The sequence below is a fragment of the Bison bison genome, unplaced genomic scaffold (genome assembly GCF_000754665.1).
Source record: "Bison bison bison isolate TAMUID 2011002044 unplaced genomic scaffold, Bison_UMD1.0 scf7180017864456, whole genome shotgun sequence".
Lineage (NCBI taxonomy): Eukaryota > Metazoa > Chordata > Mammalia > Artiodactyla > Bovidae > Bison > Bison bison.
Genome location: NW_011495018.1, coordinates 15,856,434 through 15,879,641, shown reverse-complemented (window position 1 = coordinate 15,879,641; position 23,208 = coordinate 15,856,434). Strand labels below are relative to the sequence as shown.

Genomic DNA, 23,208 nt, shown 5'->3' with positions numbered 1-23,208 from the left:
AGCACTGATCTTTGCTAAAAGAAGGACAGTTCCTTTCATAGTGTAATAGCATCATTGACCTAAACTGTGAGAACCACGTATTCTTGGAACAGACCTACTGTAGTGATTACCACTCACGCAATTCATTGTTTTATAAAATTCAGATATTGTCGGAACAGCTGTGGACATTTAAACTGCACTAAAATTGATAACTGTCCTTTGGAGATTGGTTTTATGGGCCTTGAAAATGTTTAGAATACTTTGGATATAGAACCCAAATCAGATTTTTCTAACGATGTTAGAAGATAGGATGCTTGCAGCAGTGTTATCTCATTTGCCTTTTACTGTAGAGAATTTCAGATGCAGTGCACATATTAGATTACAGGACTATTTCTGGAGTGATTACAGTAAGTTACGTGTACTGCTCTTCACATCTCCCTTCTCAGCATATTTCTTCCTTTCCTATTAGCAATTCAATTTCTTTTTGGGCAATTGCCTTTCACTCATTGTGAGTAATCTTGATGGGATGATAAATCCATATACCTACCTATTTTAAGTGTAACTTTTCAGCCTCTTTTAAAAATTCTTTGAATTTCCCCATATTTTTTCAACAAATTCCCATTTTTCCTTAATTTCCCCAAAACGAGTTTCTGTGGCTTACAGTCAAAGAAATCTGATATACGACACTAGAGATACTATTAGAGGACAAGTTGTATTTTCTGTAACTGGATTTATTTAAAATACCAAAAGTTCAATATAGAGTTATTTATAGAAATGCAGCTTAACGAGTTGTGTTGATATAGTTCAAAGTTAGCAGTGTTTATTTAATATTTCCTGTTGAGGAACTACAAAAAGAAAATAAAAAACTTGTCCTTAATATGTTTCACCTTAGTAAGATAAATATTTTTTTCATGGTGTCATAGATTAAATTTGAATTAAATGCATGAGCCAAAACTGTATCAAAAAGAAGTCTAAAACTCTGGAGCATGATTTTTTTCCCCCCAAACTCTTGTTTGACTGGGTTACTTTTCAGTTTTTTTTCCTGCTCTAAAATGATATAAAGAAACTCTATTCAGACTAATTCTTTTTTTCCTGAGAAATCAAAGCATGCTGTTAAAATGCCAGTCAGTTGTTAGGAGAGATAAAATTTTACTGCTTGATTTTCCATCCTGCATCTTTGTATATAGCACTTACAGTTTTTCTAGTAACATCAGCAGATAGTGTATAAATCTATTCATAAAGTTAGGGGACCTTCCAGGAATTGCTGTTTCACTCAGTTGAAGACTTTAAATTTGTATCATTCTTTATGGAAGAAAAAGTATTTTATAAGATTTGTCTAAAGCAAGTAAAATTTTTGTACTGATTTCCATTATCGTATCAGAGATAGATTCCCTTAGAAAAACTTTTCCAGTGCAAAAGAGAGAAGGAAGGAAGAATGTAATTCAGTAATTCTGGAATTGCTTTGGAAAAACTTTCAAAACTTTGTAGTACTTTATTCTGGGTTTTGTCATTTGCAATTATTTCTTAATTGGATTTACCTGTGATTGTAGAAATGTTTTAGTTATAATTTTACTGTTTTCTTTTGGCATGTATATTTATAATACCTAATAATGCTAGGCTTCATTAGCATATTTAGCCTGTAGACTTAATTATACTTAGTTTCCTTGTATATTGAAATGAGAGAATAAACTTCATAATAGTAATATGCTTACTATTATGAAGCTTTCATAGTAGTATTCAATATTAAGTACAGTTTCATTCAATCTTACTTTATTTACACAGGATTCTATGTTCTTTAGGTATAATCTCCATGATTAAAATGAAGTTTAGAAAAGTTAAATAATTTTTCCAAGATTTCATGGCTCATAAGTGGGAAAGCAAGGTTTGACTTCATTTTAATCTTCTGTGATCCTAAGAACATTTTCATTCTTCCATTCAATAAGTGAATACTGAGGCCAGTCATGTAGGAGTCGTAGGCCATCTTTAGGATTTTTATTTTTAGCGTGATAGCAAATCATTGAAAGATTTTGAGGGAATTGATGAGTAGATTTATATTTTTAATCATTCTGGTTGCATTGTGGAGAGTTGAATGTGATAGGTAGAGAAGAAGAATAGAAATAAGAAGACCAGTTTGGAGACTATTTCAGTAATCAGGGTGAGATGGATGGTGGCTTGGACAAGGATGTTAGTTGTAAAGGAAAGGATCTGTGTGAAGAGACTGGTAGAGATGATTGAATTTAAAAATGTTTATAATTGGTAAAGTTCAGACACTGAGACACCAGCCAATCAACAGGATCCTGGATAAGCCATGCTGTGTAAGGTAATTACCTCTTTAGTTGTCTTTTGTGAAGAGTCTGGATTATTGCAGAGGGGCCAGCGTAACTTGGAAGGGGAAGACCTGGTAACCTGCAGCATCTACTGTATCAGTGAAGTATTTCCAGATTTTAACAGTTGGAAAGGCTGCATTCCTACATACCTAATGAATGTCAGTCCAGGATTTGTTGGATATGGATATGGGAGAAAAAGAGAACTCAGTAGCTCTAAGATCTTTGTCCTGAACAGCTGGGTGAATGAGAGTACTGTTTACTGAGATGGTAAACACAGGTGAAGGAACAGATTTGGGAGGGGGGCATCAAGATTTTAGGTTTGGACATATTAAGTTTGAGATGATTATGAGACATCCCAGTAGAAATGTCATGTCAGTTCAGTTCAGCTCAGTCAGTCGTGTCCGACTCTTGGCGACCCCAAGGACTGCTGCACGCCAGGCTTTCCTGTCCATCACCAACTCCCAGAGCCTACTCAAACTCATGTCCATCTCATCAGTGATGCCATCCAACCATCTCATCCTCTGTCATCCCTTTCTCCTCCTGCCTTCAATCTTTCCCAGCATCAGGGTTTTTTTCCAGTGAGTCGGTTCTTTGCATCAGGTGGCCAAAGTATTGGAGTTTCAGCTTCAGCATCAGTCCTTCTAATACATATTCAGGACTGATTCCTTTAGGATGAACTGGTTGGATCTCCTTGTAGTTTAAGGGGACTCCAAGAGTCTTCTCCAACACCCCAGTTCAATAGCATCAATTCTTTGGTGCTCAGCTTTCTTTATAGCCCAACTCTCACATCCATTCTTGACTACTGGAAAAACCTTAGCTTTGACTAGACCGACCTTTGTTGGTAAAGTATTGTCTCTGCTTTTTAATATGCTGTCTAGGTTGGTCATAGCTTTTCTTCCAAGGAGCAAGAGTCTTTTAATTTCATGGCTGCAGTCACCATCTGCAGTGATTTTGGAGCCCTCAAAATAAAGTCTGTCACTGTTGCCGTTGTTTCCCCATCTGTTTGCTATGAAGTGATGGGACCGGATTCCATGATCTTAGTTTTCTGAATGTTGAGTTTTAAGCCAGTGTTTTCACTCTCCCCTTTTACTTTCATCAAGAGGCTCTTTAGTTTTTTTCGCTTTCTGCCATAAGGGTGCTGTCATCTGCTTATCCGAGGTTATTAATATTTCTCCCAGCAATCTTGATTCCAGCTTGTGCTTCATCCAGCCTGGCATTTTGCATGATGTACTCTGCATATAAGTTAAATAAGCAGGGTGACAATATATGTAGGTAGTTTAATTTTGAGTCTAGAATTCAAGAGAGATTGTAAGGATAGAGATATAAATTTGAGAGGGATCAGAGTATAATTCTACTTTGGGTTATAGAATAGCCTCAAAAATTTGTCTCTCAATGGCACCCCACTCCAGTACTCTTGCCTGGAAAATCCCATGGACGGAGGAGCCTGGTAGGCTGCAGTCCATGGGGTCGCTAAGAGTCGGACACGACTGAGCGACTTCACGTTCACTTTTCACTTTCATGCATTGGAGAAGGAAATGGCAACCCACTCCAGTGTTCTTTCCTAGAGAATCCCAGGGACGGGGGAGCCTGGTGGGCTGCCGTCTATGGGGTCGCACAGAGTTGGACACGACTGAAGCGACTTAGCAGCAGCAGCAGCCTGTCACTAGTGCCAAAAGTTACATCATTAGAAATTCATTTGTGCTCTTTGAATTAACCCGTGGAAAAGGTAGCATATTAAATATTTATGAAACACACTGTAACTTGAACTAGTTTAGTACATCTTTTTCAAGAGAGCTGTAATCTACTTACCTTGAGGAAATTCCCATATTGATTGATGAAAGTTATACAGGGAGAATTATGCAGAGAGAATTATGCAGAGATATTCCATAAGTGTCCAGATAATAGAGTAGTGGATTTTTCATGGATGTATTTTTATGAAATGGAGTCTTGGATGGCCTTAAATGATATTTAATGGGTGATGGAGCCTTTTTGTGTATAATTCATTCTTTATAGTTATTTGTGTTTTAAACTGACATTCAGTATATAAATTTACTCTCTTAATCATTTTAGTTGTAGAGTACAGAAAACTACAAATTAAGACATCTAATCTTCCTTAAAATTTTAAGTCATATTCATATATCTTTCATTCTGTATATAAATGTATTAATTTAGAGTAAAATAATGACAATCTGTAGAGTTTGGCTGTTGACCATTCCTTCTAATCACTGCTAGAAGTTACAGAAAATATGGTAGTAACAAAGACAGGAAAAAGTTGCTGTTTTGCATAGAAAAGTAGATATTTCAGATTGCACAGTAAAGTTTTTAAAATCTCTAAAGTCTGATTTCTTGTACTAAATAACAATATTTATCTTAAGTAAGTTAAATCAAAAATTTTAGTTATTAACGTTCAGTCAGTTCAGTTATTAGCATTAGTTTCCTACAATTGCTGTCACACATTACCACAAACTTGTCTTAACGGGGGCTTCCCTGATAGCTCAGTTGGTAAAGAATTCCCCTGCAATGCAGGAGACCCCGGCTCCATTCCTGCGTCGGGAAGATCCCCTGGAGAAGGGATTGGCTACCCACTCCAGTGTTTTTGGGCTTCCCTTGTGGCTCAGCTAAAGAATCTGCCTGCAATGCAGGAGACCTGGGTTTGATCCCTGGGTTGGGAAAACACCCTGGAGAAGGGAAAGGCTACCCACTCCAGTGTTCTGGCCTGGAGAATTCCATGGACAGTCCATGGAATCGCAGAGAGTCGGACATGACTGAGGAACTTTCACTGTCACTTTGGTGTCTTAACACATACTTAAAGGTCTGAACCGGTTTCACTGAGCCAAAGTCAAGGTAAGGTGTTGGCAGGGCCACACTCCTTCTGAAGTCTCTTAAGAAAGAATCTGCATCCTTGACTTTTCTAGCAGTAGAGTTGCAATGCCTGCTTTCCTTGGCTTTTTCCCCTTCTTCCATCTCCGAAGCATGGAGCACAGCATCTTGCTTCAGTGGTCCTGGTGATTTCTCCTTCTGTAGTCAAATCTCTCTTAGAAAGGCGTGTGTGATTACATGAAGAGCCCACTTGGTTCGTCTAAGATAACTCCCCAGCTCAAGGTCTTTAACTTAATTATGTTTACAGAGTCCCTTTTGCCAGATAAGGTAAGAGTCATAGATTCTAGTGATTAGGACCTGCTTTATCTTTGGGGCTCATTATTTAGCCTACCACAAGCTTGCTCTGAACTGTTTTGTTTTAGTGTGGACTTCATACATGATTATTGATTTGAAATCTTAAGAAGTTTACATGCCATTATTCTCTATCAACCTCTGCCAGGCAAAACTATGTATTATTTGACTGTTTCCAACTCTGTGCCTTTAGGCAGCAGACTTGTTTTTAACTTTTTATTTAGAAAGAGTTTCAAATTTATAGAAAAATTGCAAGAACAGGGATTGTACAAAGAATATACAAATGCCCTTTACCCAGATTAACCTATTATTAACAGTTTATAATTTTGGTTTATTATTCTTGACTTAAATCTACATTTTTCTTTTAAAGAAAACAGCATTTAGCATTCAGAGCAGTAGGTATACCACTTATGTATAATGCCCATATGATCTTATTTCTTTTCAGTTAAATTAGAGGTTGGCAAATTTTTCTGTAACTACCATATAGGAAGTATTTTTGGCTTTGTGAATTGTATGGTCTCTCTTGAAACTGCTCAACTCTGCCGAGTATGGCAAACGCAGCCTTCAGTAATACTTAACTGAGTGAGCATACTGTGTTCTTACAAAACTTCATTTACAAAAACATGTACTGGGTTGGATTTTACTCATGGACTGTTTTTTGCCAACCTGAGTTAAAAGAGGTCTCAGTGGTTTAGAATTGTAATTTTAACTTAAAAAAAAATGAACATGTTCCTTTAATTTCTTTGGTTACTAAGCTGTAGTTCACTGACTTTTCACCTAGAAATGATAAACTTTTCTGTATCTGATTTAAAAGATTTTTTTGTTATCAAAGAGGTGATCTATCTAATTTTTACCTGAAAAATACAGACTCATAGAATGTAAACCTTGAAAAGGACTTTGAAGATGAATGAATGAATGCATGGGTGAGTGAATAAATAAGCAAATAAAAACTGTAAAGGTTAATATTTCTGAAATTAGGGTCTGTTGGGATGTTTTAAAATTTTGTGATTCAGTGATGATCTAAAACATTTTTTGATAAGAAATCATTACTTTCATAATTGTGTAAAAATGCTGCTTGATTGCAGTGCCAGCATTTGTGTTGACTGTTGAGTTAGGACCAAATAGTATTCTTATATTATAGGCTAAAAAAATAATAAAATGTACTGATACTTTTGTGATCCGTGGAGGTCAAATGATGTTAGGGTCTATTTTATAAATTAGAAAGGTTTGTAAATGGTAGATGAAGGAAAAGTGCCGTGAGAATTATTTTGTCAAAATAATACAGGTATCTTAAAGTTGTGTAAAAAAGGTGCTATAGCATTAATATCATTTCCAACAGGAGTCTAATGAATTACTTTGAGCAGAACAACATCATCCATCATGTTAAGCAAATATTAATTTTACTGATTTTATAAGCTTTTTTATGAACATAATTTATAAGCTTATGTTAGTTTTATATTTATAAAAGAACTTAGAACATAATATATTTCTATTAGTTTCATTAGAGTTAAAATAGTTTATGAGCCCTTAAATTTGATGAAAATAAATATATTTCCATTAGGAGCATTCCTTCCAAGTTTGAGAAACACTGATCTAGCCTAGTTGGCTACATTTTACAGATGATGAACCAAGACTTATGAGCAACATAGTGAATGTGGATAGGAAAAGACAATGTTTTCAACTTGTAGTATTTAAGTTATCCTCTACTCATTAATAGTTTTTTTAAATTATGCATAATAATTTTTTCAGTTTATGAACAGTAAGCCTCTCTACCAATGCCAATTTTGGTTGTTCAATAAGAATGCTGCTAAGAAAAAATGTAATTTTTATTTTTGTGTTTCTTTAATACAGTTGTAAACAGAAAGTGCTACAATTTACAAATGCTTTAATTTCCACTCTTCTTTAAAAAAACTTAAATATTTATAATAACCCTTAGGAGGTATTTCTGTTTTATAGATGAAGGCTTGATGGTGGCAGAGGTAAACAGACTTACCCAAGGTCACACTTTCAGTGACTGAACTGGGGTTTGAGTACATTGTTTTCCATTTTCCTTTCTAATATTCAAATACAATATTAGCATACTAAAATAAATCTGAAATTTATATTATTTAAAGGGTTCTTTCAAATCGTGATATGTATTTGAACATATTCAAGCCTAATTTGAGTATATGATTTTTTTTTCCTCCTGTAAGCATTACATTTGCTGTTAGAGTTTTTCCTGTAAGTTATATTTCAGACTATTTATTATGTACAGTATATTTATTAATATGATGAGCATTGAATTCTTAAATTCCCTTAACCCATATATTCTATTTCTGTAGTCTAAGGTCTTTGTTTAATGCATTGCATTGTTTGATTTTCTTTTACATAGGTCCTGATTGTTCTTTGAACGTTCCTTCTACCGAGTCTTACTGGATTCTGCCAAATGTTAAACCCTTCAGTCCTTCTGTAGGTCGGGCTTCCCATAAAGCTGTTTTACATGGGAAATTTATGTGGGTGATTGGTGGATATACTTTTAACTACAGTTCTTTTCAAATGGTCTTGAAGTAAGTTTTTTTCCCATATTTTTACAATCTATTTTTTAAGCTGGGTATTTTTGGATAATGAAGACTATCCTAAATGTCTTATTGCTATGCTGATTCATGAATGGTTGTCTTTGTAATAGTATCTGTTTTCCGCATGGGACTGATTTGAGAATGTATAAACTCAGTATATCCAAAAGTTATTTGTCACTATGCATATATGTTTGTTCTTTGTAGATATTTCTTTAACTTTCTACAGTGCTTTTATTAAATTCTGAATAAGAAAGTATTAGCTTTAAATAAGGCCAGGCCAGGCCTATATTGGCCTTTATGAATCCTGGTCACCTTTTATTTTTTCAGAATGAAGTATAATTACTTACATAAAAATAATTTCAGTTTTTTCCCCCCTCAAATTTTAATTTACCTAAACTTTTTCTCTGCATTTACTTTGCAAACTTTTATTGGTAGAGCGGTACCAGTGTTGTAAAATAGGTTATTGATTTACTGTGGACTTAATGGAGATTGTCCCTTGCATGATTGGATGATAAGGAGAGTTGCATGAATGCCAGCTTTATCTGATTTTTTTCAGCTGTTGATTGTATTTTATGAACTATTCAATAACAAAATGAAAGAGGAAATAAAAATGATTTGATTATCAGTGTTGTTTTCAGGGGTCACATTCATAATATGTAATAACTGGTGTAACTTGGGCATCAAGCAGTCGGAAATGACCTTGGGCGGTGTACCATATGGTGTATGCCCCAAAAGGGTTGCTGTGTTTAGCAGATAAATATATAGGACACCCAGTTATATTTGAATTTCAGATCAACAGTGAATACTTTTTTAGTAAGAGTAGGCCTTTTGTAATTTTATTTTTCAGTTTTGTCTTGAGTGTTGCATGGGTCATACTTATACCAAAAAATTTGTGGTTTATTTGAAATTCAGATTTAGCTGGGCATTCTGTATCTATAAACCCTAATTTCTGAATATATTAGCCCTATTAATTTGGGGGATTAAAAAATTCTGTATATAAGAGGAGATTGATTTAAAACTATGATTGAGTATGACTGAAATTACCGTGTAAAATAAATTCTGGAGAGAGGAAGGAAGAATTTTGAGTAAACATTTTAATAAATGAAGGATAGCAATATCCTTCAATATCCTGTAACAATAAATGAAAAATAAAACATAGTAGAAAGAACTGAAAGAGAATTGGTAGGATTATTAAGATATGCAAAGAACTTGAGGAACTGAGATTTAAATGTGGAAAAGAAAAGGAAATTAGCTATGATTCATGAAAACAAAAAGTTTGTGAAAACAGAGTGGAAGTTTGGATTAAATTGTGGCATTTGCAAAGTAGAGTTGTGAAGACAGTATAGTTGTCAAGGAAACTTGGACATCTTAAAAGTTTGTATTCTGTACAAGTTAAATAGCACATTTTAAATTAAGTAATGAATTTTACTGATATTCTCCTAAACATATATTTTCTATTTGAACCAGATAGATTGTTTGTTTTTGTTTGAAACCTGTTTCTTTTGGTTACAGTGTTTATTTAGTTTTGTAGTAAACTAGAGGTATAAGATTAGAAGTAACTTTGTTGCTGTTTTCACAGGTTAGAAAATGTTTTTTCATTATTCTGAAGGCAGTTTAGTTGTAGGTAAGGATGTTTAAAAAGCTTTTTAGAAGTGATGGTGTCAGTAATAAGTTGATTAATCTTCTATAATAGAATTTAATTGAGGTGTACATGTTACATTTAAGACAAATTATTCAGTAAATGATATAAAAGTTCTGTATTAGTGTCTATTAGAGAGTATTTTACAGAATATTTATTCATTGACATTAGTGAAAATTAACTTGTAATCATGGGCATAGCAAATCGTTTTGAACACATTATGTGCTTAGTTCTTATGATATAGAACATCTCAGGTGGCTCAGTGGTAAAGAATCCATGTGCAATTCAGGAGATGTGGGTTCAATCCCTGGGTCATGAAGATTCCCTAGAGAAGGAAATGGCAGTCTACTCCAGTATTTTTGCCTGGGAAATCCCATGGACAGAGGAGCCTTGTAGGCTATAGTCCACAGGGTTGCAAAATTGTCAAGCATAACTTAGTGACTGAACAATAACAGCTTGGGATATATCAGTGGATATGATGAATATCCTATCTTTGTGAAGTTAGTGAGGAAAGATAGACAATTAGAAGAAAAAAGTAACTAATGTGATAACAAGTATACAGGACTTCCCAAGTGGCTCAGTCGTAAAGAATCTGCCTGGCAAGCAGGAGACTCGGGTTTGATCCCTGGGTCAGGAAAATCCCCTGGAGAAGGGCATGGCAACTCATTCCAGTATTCTTGCCTGGGAAATCCCATGAACAGAGGAGCCTGGCGGGCTACAGTCCATGGGGTTGCAAAGAGTTGGACATGACTTACCCACTGAACAACAGCAACAAAATGTATTATGTATATGCACATATATACACAGATAGATACAGGTAGATAGCAAAATAGATAGCAGCGGTAAGCAAATTAGGACTGCTGAAGAGGAGGGAGTTGCAGTTATAAACGCAGTGGTTAAAGTAGGCTTCATGGGAAAGATGAGAACTGAGCAGACTTGAAGGAGGTCAGACATTAGTGGTGCAGTTGTCTGGAGGCAGAGAAAAGAGCCAGACAAAAGCCGTAAGGTAGATGCTGCTTGGAGATTTCAAGAGGCGACAAACAGGCCCATATGACTTTAAAAGTGTAGAAGAGCTCACTGTTGTTTAGGTTAATCAACTGGTTCAAATGATTAAGCTGAACAGAATAATTCCAGTAATAAATAGCCTAGTCAAGTTAATGCATATTACATATTTAGATGATTGAATCCTAATTTAGAGTAGGTATATGTTGAATGAGTCTTTATTAAAAATTTCTAATATGGTATATGAAATTATGAGTTTATTTGTAATTGTTTTTGAATTTAATGAATATTTAAATACAGAGAAAGCATATGCAAATTAAAAAACCTAAAATGAATCTTAGCTTATGAAATTATATTTATTTTCTTCTTGTTTTTAGTTACAATTTAGAAAGCAGTATATGGAATGTAGGAGCTGTATCAAGGGGACCTCTCCAGAGATATGGGCATTCTCTTGCTTTGTATCAGGTATGGATCCTGCTTTAAATTTTGATCTTTTTTTTTTAATTAGCCTTAGAGAAAAAAATACTAAATCTCAGATTTATTTCAAATACTTAATGAAAATAAGAGATAAGATGAATCACAATAACTTGAAATGTCATAGATTTTTTATACTATTTTAGTAAAAAAATAGATTTTAATGCTCTCCTTCATTGAACATGGGGAGAAAAGATTGACTTTTTGTTCATGACTTTATACCTTGTCATCAGATCAATCACTTAAAAAATTTTGATAAAGTACACATACCAAAAGTTTACCATTTTTCCCATTTTTAACAATACAGTCTATCTAGTGGCATTAAGTGCATTCAAATCATGAATGTCATTTCCATTCATAATTTCCATTATTCCATTATTGGCATTTCCATTATTTCCAGACTTTTTTTCATCTTCCGAAACTGAAACTGTACCCATACAGTAACTCCACATTTCCCCCCTTTCCCAGCCCCTGGCAAACCACCCTTCTGCTTTCTGTCTCTCTGAGTTTGACTATTCTAGGTACCTTATGTGAGTGGAATCACACAGTATTTAATGATTAATAAATGACTGGCTTATATAATGACTGGCTTATTTTACTTGGCAGTGAAATTTGGCACTTCACTTGGCACTTATTTCACAATGTCCTCAAGATACATCTGTCTTGTAGCATGTGTCAGAATTTCCTTCTTTTTTTAAAGGCTGAATAATATTCCACTGTATCCATTTTGTTTATCCATTCATCCATCAGTATATACTTGGGTTGCTTTCCCCTTTCTGGCTAGTATCAATAATGCTACTATGAGCATGAGTATACAACTATCTGTTCAAGTCCCTGATTTCTGTTCTTTTGGATAGATAGTCAGAAGGGGAGTTCCTAGATTTATTGGTAATTCTATTTTTAATTTTTTTTTTGAAGAACTGCCATACTGTTTTCCTCCATTGAACATGCTATCCTCCATTGAACATGGGGAGAAAAGAAGATTGAGTTTTTGTCCATGACTTTATACCTTGTCATCAGATCAATCACTTAAAAAATTTTGATAAAATAAACATAACAAAGTTTACCATCTTACCTATTTTTAACAATACAGTCCATCTAGTGGCAGTACTTAATTCAAATTGTTATACATTAAAATGGTTGCACAGTCATTTCCATTATTTCCACACCTCTTTTCATCTTGCAAAACTGAAACTCTGACCATTTTATATTCCTACCAACAGTGCACAAGGTTTCCAATTCCTCCATATCCTTGTTAATACTTACTATTTTCTATTTTTCTTTCTTTCTTATTTTTAAATAATAACATTCCTAATGAGTGTAAAGCAGTATCTCATGTAATTTTGATTTGTATTTCCCTAATGATTTATGATGTTGAACATCTTTTCAAGTGCTTATTGGCTATTTGTATGCTTTCTCTGAAGAAACATATATCAAAAGTGTTTTGCCCGTTTTTAAGTTTTGCTCTTTTTTTGGTGTTGAGTTGTAGGAGTTCTTTATATATTCTGGATTTTATCTCCTAACTGGATATATGATTTGCATATATTTTCTGTCATTCTGTGGGCTGTCTTTTTACTTTGTTGATAGTGTCCTTTAATGGGCAGGTATTAATTTTGAAATAGTCCAGTTTATCTGTTTTTTTTTCTTTTTTTGCCTGTGCTTTTGGTATCATTTCCAGTTTTGTATGAGGGTTCCAATGTCTACATATTTTTGCCAACACTAGTTACTGCCTTTTTGATTATAGCCATCCTAATGGATATAAGTGGTATTTTATGTTTGATTTGCCTTTCACTGTTGACTAACAATGTTAGTAGTCATGTGATTTTTTTTGGGGTATTTGTATTTTCTTTGAAATGTCTGTTTAAGTTCTTTCCCCATTTTAAAATTATTGAGATGTCAGTTCTTTATCTATTCTAGATACAGGTCCCTTATTAGATACGTGATTTGCAAATATTTCTTCCCATTCTGTGAGCTTTTACTTTCTCGGTGGTGTCTTTTGAAGCACAGAAGTTTTTAACTTTGATGAAATCCAGTATATATACTTTTTCTTTTGTTGCTTGTGATTTTGGTGTCATATCTAAGAATATGTTGTCAAATCCAAGGTCATGCATATTTAGCTTGTATCTTCTCTAAATGTTTTATAGCTTTTTGGCTTTTACTTTTAGGTCTTTGATCCATTTTGAGTTGTTTTGTATGTTCTGTGCAGTAAGGATTAGGTTCACCCTTCTGCATGTAACTATCTTTCTTTTCCTAGCATCATTTGTTGAAGAGACTATTCTTTCCTCGTCAAATGGTCTTGGCACTTTTGTCAAATATCAGTTAGCCGTAGGATATGGATTTTTTTCTGGACTCTCAGTTATGTCGATTTATGTGTTTATTTTTTCCAGTAGCTTGCTATCTTGATTACTTTTGCTTTGTAGAAAGTTTTAATGTTGAAAAGTGTTAACCCTCCAATTTTATTTTTCTTTTTCAAGGTTGTTTAAATATTCTGGATCTATTGCAATTCTATATGATTTTTGGAATCAACTTGTCAGCTTCTACAAATCTGGAATTTTAACTGAGATTGCATTGAATTTGTAGATCAGTTTGGAGAGTACTGCAATCTTAACAATATTAAGTCTTCTGATCCAGGAACACAAGATGTCTTTGTATTAATTTAGATCTTTCAACAATTATTTGTAGCTTTTGAAGTATAAATTTGGAGTTTCTTTTGTTAAATTATTCCTAGTTATTTTATTCTTTTTGCTGCTTTGTAAATTGAATTGTTTACTTAAGTTTCATTTTTGGATTGTTCACTGAATGTGTATAGAAATATAAATTGATTTTTTTGTACATTGATTTTCTATTCTGCAGTGTTGCTGAAGTCAATAACTCTAATTCTTTTTTATTTCTTAGGATTCTGTATATACAAATTCCTATAACCTACAAACAGAAATATTTTACTCTTATTTTCCAATCTGAATGCCTTTATTCAGTTTTTGCATATTTGCTCAGGCTAAAAATCTTGAGTACAGTGTTGAATATAAGTGGCAAAAAGCAGGCATCTTTATAACTGACCTTGGTGAAACATCCAGCCTTTTATCGTTAAATACAATATTAACTTTGTGTTTTTCTTAGGTGCTCTTTATTAGGTTGAAGAAATTCTTTTCTCTTTCTAGGTTATTGAAATAATAATGATTTATATATCATTCACTTCAATCACATATGATTTAATGCCGTATGATTTTTATAATTTATAAGTGCTGTAAAGTATCTGCTCATAGCCATGAGAAGTGGTAATAAAAATGTACCCCACATAATATACAGAAATGTGTCTATTTTTCTGGTGAACAATGCTTGATGAAAACGGTGAATGTCTGTACTGCACAGAGCAGTACAAATAGATGGTAGAATTCAAATATAACAACCAGGGACTTAACAACTACGATGCTTAATCAACCATAGAATTTTTAATTAGAGCACCTTAAAGTAACTTTTTGAAGTGTGGCTTTCCCCCCATCTTGTAAGTAAAAGACTTAATCATCATTGCTCATGTGTTCCCATTTGACTTTTTGCACATAAGAACTATGTCTTATGCATGTTGTGAGCAGTTGCTAAAATTTAATGTTTAAACATAGTCTTTAATTCATGTATCTTGATAAGATAGAAATATTTGGTGTATTAACATATGTTTTTTAATTTACAGGAAAACATCTTTATGTATGGAGGCAGAATTGAAACAAGTGATGGCAACGTCACAGATGAATTGTGGGTGTTTAACATACACAGTCAGTCGTGGAGCACAAAAACGCCCACCGTGCTTGGACACGGCCAGCAGTACGCTGTGGAGGGACACTCTGCACACATTATGGAGCTGGATAGTAGAGATGTTGTCATGATCATAATATTTGGATATTCTGCAATATATGGTTATACCAGCAGCATTCAGGAATACCATATCTGTGAGTTATTTTGAACATATAGCTATACTCTTTTTTTTTTTTATTGGTTGAGAATATTTTTATCTAATAAAATATTGATTTGGATTTATCAAAATGATTAGTTATTTGAAATTAGAATTACAAGCCAAGAATTAGTATTTTTTTAATATAAACTTTTAAATTTTGTGTTAGATATTACCCTATAATATTTATCTTCTTAGCTAAATGTGTGGAAATGTTACAGTATAGACACATTTTCTAAGGATTGAGAATGTGTATTTTTAAGTATGAGAGGTTCCAATAGATGGTGCTATTTCTTTGGATTTTACTTATGAATTGAGAGCTAAAATTAACCCATTTATCTTTACTATGCATTCCATGACTTCAGGATTTTTCATTTTTCAGGATTTTGCTCATAATCTTTTTGCAGTATCTCTGTGTATGTATTACTCTTCTGAAGTAAGCTTCGCAAGAATCGTATTTTGGCTTCTATGAAAGATGATATCTGATGTGTGAAGGTGACTGGGACAATCATATATGACTTTCTCTACTATACTCTTAAATATTCTAATTTATTTTCTTGGTACTTTATTTCTTTGAATTCTTTATGACATTTTCAAATAGTTGTAAGCTTTTTTTTTCTTAATTTGTCTACAAATATGTATATACTGTGGTTGCTATTTAGATTCAAGAACATACTTCATTTCTAGTTCTAGCCAGAATTATGAACTCAAGTTTTGGCCCTTTTGTGTATAGATAACTGTATTCAATTATTTAGAGTCCTTGTGCAGTCTCAGTGAGAAGACTCATTTGCAGATCACTATTAGCAGCAACTTGCCTGGAAAATCCCATGGGCGGAGGAGCCTGGTAGGCGGTGGTCCATGGGGTTGCGAAGAGTCTGACATGACTGAGTGACTTCACTTTCACTTTTCACTTTCATGCATTGGAGAAGGAAATGGCAACCCACTCCAGTGTTCTTGCCTGGAGAATCCCAGGGACGGGGGAGCCTGGTGGGCTGCCATCTCTGGGGTCTCACGGAGTCGGACACGACTGAAGCGACTTCGCAGCAGCAGCAGCATTAGCAGCAACAGGAGAGCTTGCATGTGCAGGAAAGGACTCCCTCCTGAATACTCCACTATTTCTCCTGCAGTCCTTTTAAGTGATCTCTTCTTTTTCATCTCAAAGTGCAGCTGGGCTAGAATTGGTGTATGTATCCTCTTTACTTCTTATTGCCATTTCCTGATTTTGCTGCATCCTCCCTGAAATCACTCAGCTTTGAATCTTATGGCATCAGACTGTACCACCTGTTACCTCTTCTTACACTCCTCTGTTGTTCCTTTGGTCACTGTGCTTAATTCCTGGAAGAATATAGCTTCTGGCTCACTATCTGTGTCCCGCAGATGTTAGTCAGGTATATTAACATCCAATTAAATACTTCTGGCCTCTCAACTTTTTTGATCTCTCTTCCAAAGATCTTGTCTTCCATCCTGTGGTACCCTTGACTCTGTGTACCTGCAATGAATCCTGTAATTTCCACTTCAGATATCTTAGTCTTCAAGTGCTAATGATGTTTCCAGCTTACTTCTGAAGAGGATCCAGAGTGGTAGTTCTTCATCCTTACCTCAATAGTCCACTGAGCCTCCTGTCAAGTTTTCAGTCTCTCCGCGCCCTCTTTTGTCTGTTTACTTCTCACTTACCAAGTTTTAAGTTCATAATCACCACTGTCTCTTACAGCTCTCCAAGATGGCTGTTTCATATATTTTCCACTCCCTTAAAACTTGTAACAGTTTACGCCTCATCATTACTCTCAGTTGATGACTTTACTTCTTATTTTACTGAGAAAATAGAGGAACTCTAAAGAGACTTAAACTCTAATACTTTGGCTGCCTCATCCGAAGAGTTGACTCATTGGAAAAGACTCTGATGCTGGGAGGGATTGGGGACAGGAGGAGAAGGGGACGACAGAGGATGAGATGGCTGGATGGCATCACTGACTCGATGGACGTGAGTCTGAGTGAACTCTGGGAGTTGGTGATGGACAGGGAGGCCTGGTGTGCTGCGATTCATGGGGTCGCAAAGAGTCGGACACGACTGAGCAACTGAACTGAACTGAACTGAAAGAGACTTCTGGTGAGAGGAACATTTTGGATGTAATGGTTAATAAGAAATGCTACATTAAATAAGCCTGTGTATGTGCATTATTGTCATAAACACTCATGCCCGCAATGAAGCAGATGTGGGTGAGTCATTCTCATTTTTCAAATGGGCCCCAGAGTTGTTTAAGCAAGAGTTACAGATTTTCTGTGTAAAAAAAGTTGCTTTTTAATTTTTGTTTTTATTATAGTGTTCAGGGAATATTTTGGGGATTATTTCTCCTTTTTGTAATTTATTCACATTTTCTTTGGAACCCAGTTTTCATAATTGTTCCATGGAGAGTTGAAAAGGAGGTGAATCCTATTATATCAAGATACGCGTAGGTTGTTTTCGTTGTTCAGTCACTCGGTCATGTCCGACTCTTCGCAGCCCCATGGACTGCAGCACACTAGGCTCCCTTGTCTTTCATTATCTCCCAGAGTTTTGCTCAAACTCATGTCCATTGAGTGAATGATGCCTTCCAACCATCTCATCCTCTATCGTCTCCTCCTCCTGCCTTCAATCTTTGCCAGCATCATGGTCTTTTCTAATGAATTGGCTCTTCGCATCAGGTAGCCAAAGTTTTAGAACTTCGGCCTCAGCTTAAGTCCTTCCAATGAATATTCAGGATTGATTTCCTTTAGGATTAACTGGTTCGATCTCCTTGCAGTCCAAAGGGCTCTCAAGAGTCTTCTCCAGCTCCACAGTTCAAAAGCATCAATTCAGCACTCAGCCTTCTTGATGGTCCAACTCTCACATCCATACATGACTACTAGGAAAACCATAACTTTGACTGTACATACCTTTGTTGGCAAAGTGATGTCTTTGCTTTTGAATATGCTGTCTAGGTTTGTCAGAACTTTTCTTCCAAGTAGCAAGCATCTTTTAATTTCATGGCTGTAGTCACCATTCAGTTATTCTGGAGCCCAAGGAAAAAAAATCTGTCTAAAATCTACTTTACTGCTCCTTCTGGTTGGGTCTTCTCTTCCTTACTTATGATTTTTTGATTAACTTGATCTATCATGCTCTGAAAGTTAATGAAAGTATAAAAATACTAGTTTATTTTTGCTTTTATCTTCTTATATATTCTTGAATTTATGCTTTGTAGAATTTCCTATCATGGATATTCATAACTACTAAATCTTTATTGTGAATTGTGTCTTTTAATAGTACATAAGGTGCTTTGTTTATTTATTGTTTTCTGACCTGATTTCTACCTTGTCTATTATTAATATTATGGCTCTTGAATTTTGGGGGATGGCAAGTTGGTCTTTTCTTGGTGTATTTTTGCCCATTCCTTTATTGTTAACCATTAAGAATCACTTTAAATGTATCTCTTGTATACAAGAGAAAGTTGGATTTTGCCTTGTGATCCCATCTGGTTTTTCTACATTTTCTGTGTTTTGTTTGTCTTTTTTAGTTATGGCTCTTCTCATGTTTAGGGAGCGTGGAGCCCATTTTTTTGTGAGAATGAGAGCGGTAATTTTTGAGATCTGCCATTAGGCTTCTCCCATGTTTCTTGTTCCTTGTCTTCCTTTCTGCATTCTTGCAGGTTTCTCTACCTGGTTCTCTTAGTTTCATTGGCTTTTTGCACATTCACATCTGATTTGGAGTTGTTGAGTTTATTTTCATTCCTAGTTTCTCTGGAAATTTAATTTTCTTTTTCTTTCACTTCCCCCACTCCATGTTTTCCTTATTTTGTATGTCTTGGGGAGAACAGGAAGATTCAGGATTAAACTGTCATCATGCTTTTGAATTTGAACCATATGTGATGACTTTTGAAGTTTTAAGATGAATACTTAATTAAGTTGACTGTTAACCAGGACTTTTACTCTTTGGTCAACCTCCAGTTTACAGGCTGCTGTTTTCTACTAATTTAATTAATATTGTTTTGTTTTGAACACATGTGACATTATTATAAGTATTTAATACAAGGGGTCACAATCTTTTCCATAAAGGGACAGATAGTAACCATTTTAAGCTTTGTGGCCCATATGGTCTTTGTCAAAACCAATCAACTCTGCTGTTACAACATGAAAGGATCCATAAACATCAACAGATGGGCGAGGCTTTGTTCTAGACTTAGCCTTGGGTCTTAGCTTGTCTACCCCTTCTCTAGAGAGAGTGTGTGTGGACTTCTAGGGGCCTAGCAACCCAGGTCCAAAGGAAGTTAAAGTTTTGGCCTGTGGGTTTTTTTTTTTTTTTCCTGGAATTTGTTTGCAGGATAAATTTATGCCCCAAAGTGACATGATGTCTAGTCTATAACCAAACTAGTTTTTCCTTCTGTGTAGAGCCCGAACTGAAATAGATTTTTTTTTTTTCTGTTTGCCTCTGCAGAACAGATTTTAAAAACTCACCTTTCATTAATAGTTAAGCCCTTTAGGGATCCTGGCTTTATATAGAAGTTCTGTGATGCAATAACTGCATGAGTTTACCTGTGTGTGTGTGAGTCGCTCAGTCGTGTCTGACTTTCTGTGACCCCATGGGCTATAGCCTACCAGGCTCCTCTGTCTATGGGATTTCACAGGCAAGAATACTGGAGTGTGTTGCCATTTCCTTCTCCAGGGTGAGTTTACCTGTAGTATTGGCTATTAAAACCAAATTCTGTAGGCCACCTGATTGGTACGTGCCTTCCCTACCCCATCTGCCATCTGAATATAGTTTACAATTCACAAAATGCATCTTACTTTTTACATATTTCCCTTTATTGAAGGATAGGCCTGAGACATGGTGGTGGCTATACTTCCAGAGAAGTTAGGAAGGCACAACTAATTTGTTCTAATCTCAAATGTTAACATAGATTGTTATTTGTTTTTATTTGAAATAATTTGATTATAGGATGCCAGTTGTAGTTCTGGTAAATTTAAAAGTATTGAGGGGTTTTTATTTGGCTTATCCTATAATCAGAATATTATTTCTGTCAATGAGTAAATTTATCAAAAGGATAAATTTTTGGTTTGATTTTTGTCCTATTATTTGTATTATTTGTCAGGCACCTTTATGAATGTAGTATAAGATAGAAATGGGAAGAATACATGATTTATGAGTTTTATAAGGATAGTAAGTGAATTATGAGTAGTTTCAAAATTCTGTAAATTACTTAGGTACAAAGTAAAATTCAAGTTTTCTAAAATTATACCTTAATAATAAAATTATCATATTAATATTACTTTACTCCTAAAGCATTTTGAATTTGTAGCTTATTGTTAAAGGATGTGATGTCAAAAAAATAATCTGTAAGTACTTCCACTTTTAAAAGTGCTTAGAAAAGAATACAAAACAATATGTGTATATAGTTTAAAGACCGTCAGAATAGCTAAGTTGTGTATACCATAGACAAGTTCTACTTCAGGTAATGATACAAAGGTAAGTAAGGCTGCTCTGAACATAAGTAATGAGATAATTATCTTAGTTATAAGTGAATGCTTATCTCTATGAAAGTGAAAGTGAAGTTGCTCAGTCACGTCTGACTCTTCAGGACCCCATGGACAGAAGCCTACCAGGCTCCGGGTCCATGGGATTTTCTAGGCAAGAATACTGGAGTGCGCTGCCATTTCCTTCTCCAGGGATCTTCCCAACCCAGGGATCGAATCTGGGTCTCCTGCATTGCGGACAGACGCTTTACCGTCTGAGCCACTAGGGAAGCCTCTATGCTGCTGCTGCTAAGTCACCTCAGTCATGTCTGACTCTGTGTGACCCCATAGACGGCAGCCCACCAGGCTCCCCTGTCCCTGGGATTCTCCAGGCAAGAACACTGGAGTGGGCTGCCATTTCCCTCTCCAATGCATGAAAGTGAAAAGTTAAAGTCACTCAGTCGTGTACGACTCTTAGCGGCCCCATGGACTGCAGCCTACCAGGCTCCTCCGTCCATGGGATTTTCCAGGCAAGAGTACTGGAGTGGGGTGCCATAGGCAGAGTTAAAAACATTTCTCCTTTGTTCTTAGTGGTAATTCCTACACTGTGATATGACTTAGGCTCTCTTTTCTTGGCTATTTTTAATGGCATTAACTACCCAAATGTAGATTGGATTTACTTTGATTATCCTTACTTTTTTAAAGCTTCTAGATAACTAAGAAAAAAGTGTTTTTTAAAAAAATTAAATAGGGGCTATGTCTTCAGCCAGCATTGCAGTGAGGGTAGCTGAAAAGAAAGCTGAAGTTATAGCATAGTCATCCACGTCAACAGGACATTTTACTAGGTAAAACTTTACTCTGAAATATACTCAAAGGATATTGGTCTTAACCATTATGTAGAAATTTTTTAAAAAGACCAAAAACTTTCAATTAGCATATTCCAAGTGACTACTTACTCAATTTCTAATAATATTGCAGATAATTCTGAAGTATCTCTGGCTCTGTGATTAGTACTATGTATCTTCTCTGAGATTTTTGTAATATGATTTAGAACAAAGGAACTATCTGGTTACCTTACCTCTAATTATCTTAATTTGAACATTGTACATTGACCTTTGAAAAATATCTGAGATACTGCAGAATATTTTTTAGTTCGTGAGACTGTAGTTAAAAGTCTGAGGTACAGTCATTGGTATTTATGAGTTTTAGAGTATCTGTTCTGCCAGACCGCCTTCAAATATTGTGTCAGCTTTGTAGCTTATTGAAGCTCAGTTTTGGTTCCACAGATATGCAGTAAGGCTTCTCAGCAAGGATACATCAGGTGTTTTTCCTTTTCTTTATAGAACTTATTTCTAACAGGAAGATACAGACAGTAAAAAATAAACATAATAGGTATGCTTATATATGACTTTTTTGTTGTTGTTTAGTTGCTAAGTCATGTCCAACTCTTTTGCGACCCCATGGACTGTAGCCCACCAGGCTCCTCAGTCCATGGAATTTCCCAGACAAGAATACTAGAATGGGTTGCCATTTCCTTCTCCAGGGGGTCTTCCTGACCCAGGGATTGAACCGCGTCTCTTACATCTTCTGCAGTTGGCAGGCAGGTTTTTTAACCACTGAACCACCAGGGTAGCCCCATATGATGTATTACAAGGTAGTAATTTTTAGAGTTTGGATGTAGAGTCTGAGGAAAAATGACGAGTCAAGAATGATTCCAGAGTTTTTGGCATGAGCCACTGGAAACGTGAAGTTGCCATTGACTGACATGTAGAAGTCTCTGAAGCAGGTTTGAGGTGAAGGTGGTTTGAAGGTCAGGAGTTCAGTTTGGACACGTTTTATGTGAGATATGGTAGACGTTAAAGTGAAATCGTCAAGTAGGCAGTTGGCTGTTTGGATCTGGAGTTCTAGAGAGAGATCTGGGCTGGATATGTAAATTTAAGAGCTCTTGGCATTTGAATGGCATTTAAAACTATGAGACTGGATCAGATCACTAAGGCGGTGGGTATAGATAGAAAGGACTGACCTTAGGTTGTTCCAGTAATAAGAGGTAAGGGAGAAGAAGGAAATAAGCAAGAAAGAGTACAGTGAACTAGACGCTAAGTGATGGAAGATTATTAAACAGAAGAGTTATCAACTGTGCCACATGCTGCTCTGCTGATGGGTCAAGTAGAATAATTACTAAGGCCTGACCAGTAAATTTAGCACTTTGCAGATCTTTGGTGATCTTGACAAGAGCAGTTTTGGTGTAGTGTTGGGGTTAAAAGCCTGGCTGGATTGGATTTAAGACCAAGTGAGAGGAGTGGAGTCTGATAGTGGGCAAAGCCAGCTCTTTCAAGGAAATTTGCTTGTGAAGAAGAGCAAAGAAATTTAGCGGCAGGAAATGTAGGATGCTTTTAAAAACTGGGTTTTCACAGAAGCAGACCATGAAACAAGAATTCAAGTGAATTTTACTTCACTTGAAAGTGCCGGTGTCACTCTTAAGGGATTTGAGAAGTGATGCAGGTGTGAGAAGGCCACCATTAAAGGGTCTGTTAGTAAGGCATGTGCCAGTGGTGATGGAGCTTAGTTGTCCAGGCTTTAACTCAGCACATACTGTTTCAGTTCTGTGGGCTGTCTCTATAAAGTCAATCGATTCTTTAGCCGAGGATTTGTTTC

The 23,208-nt window shown here is 35.5% G+C and overlaps 1 protein-coding gene across 2 annotated transcripts in view; it reads left to right on the top strand.

Annotated features, from left to right (window-relative positions):
- ATRNL1 (attractin-like 1) overlaps positions 1-23,208 on the top strand; it is a 779,810-nt gene that overhangs the window by 20,511 nt on the left and 736,091 nt on the right. For both annotated transcript variants that reach the window (XM_010859292.1, XM_010859293.1), the window contains exons 6-8: positions 7,849-8,023; positions 11,051-11,138; positions 14,833-15,088. In XM_010859292.1, coding sequence (XP_010857594.1) covers positions 7,849-8,023; positions 11,051-11,138; positions 14,833-15,088 — 519 coding nt within the window. The remainder of the gene's footprint in view (positions 1-7,848; positions 8,024-11,050; positions 11,139-14,832; positions 15,089-23,208) is intronic.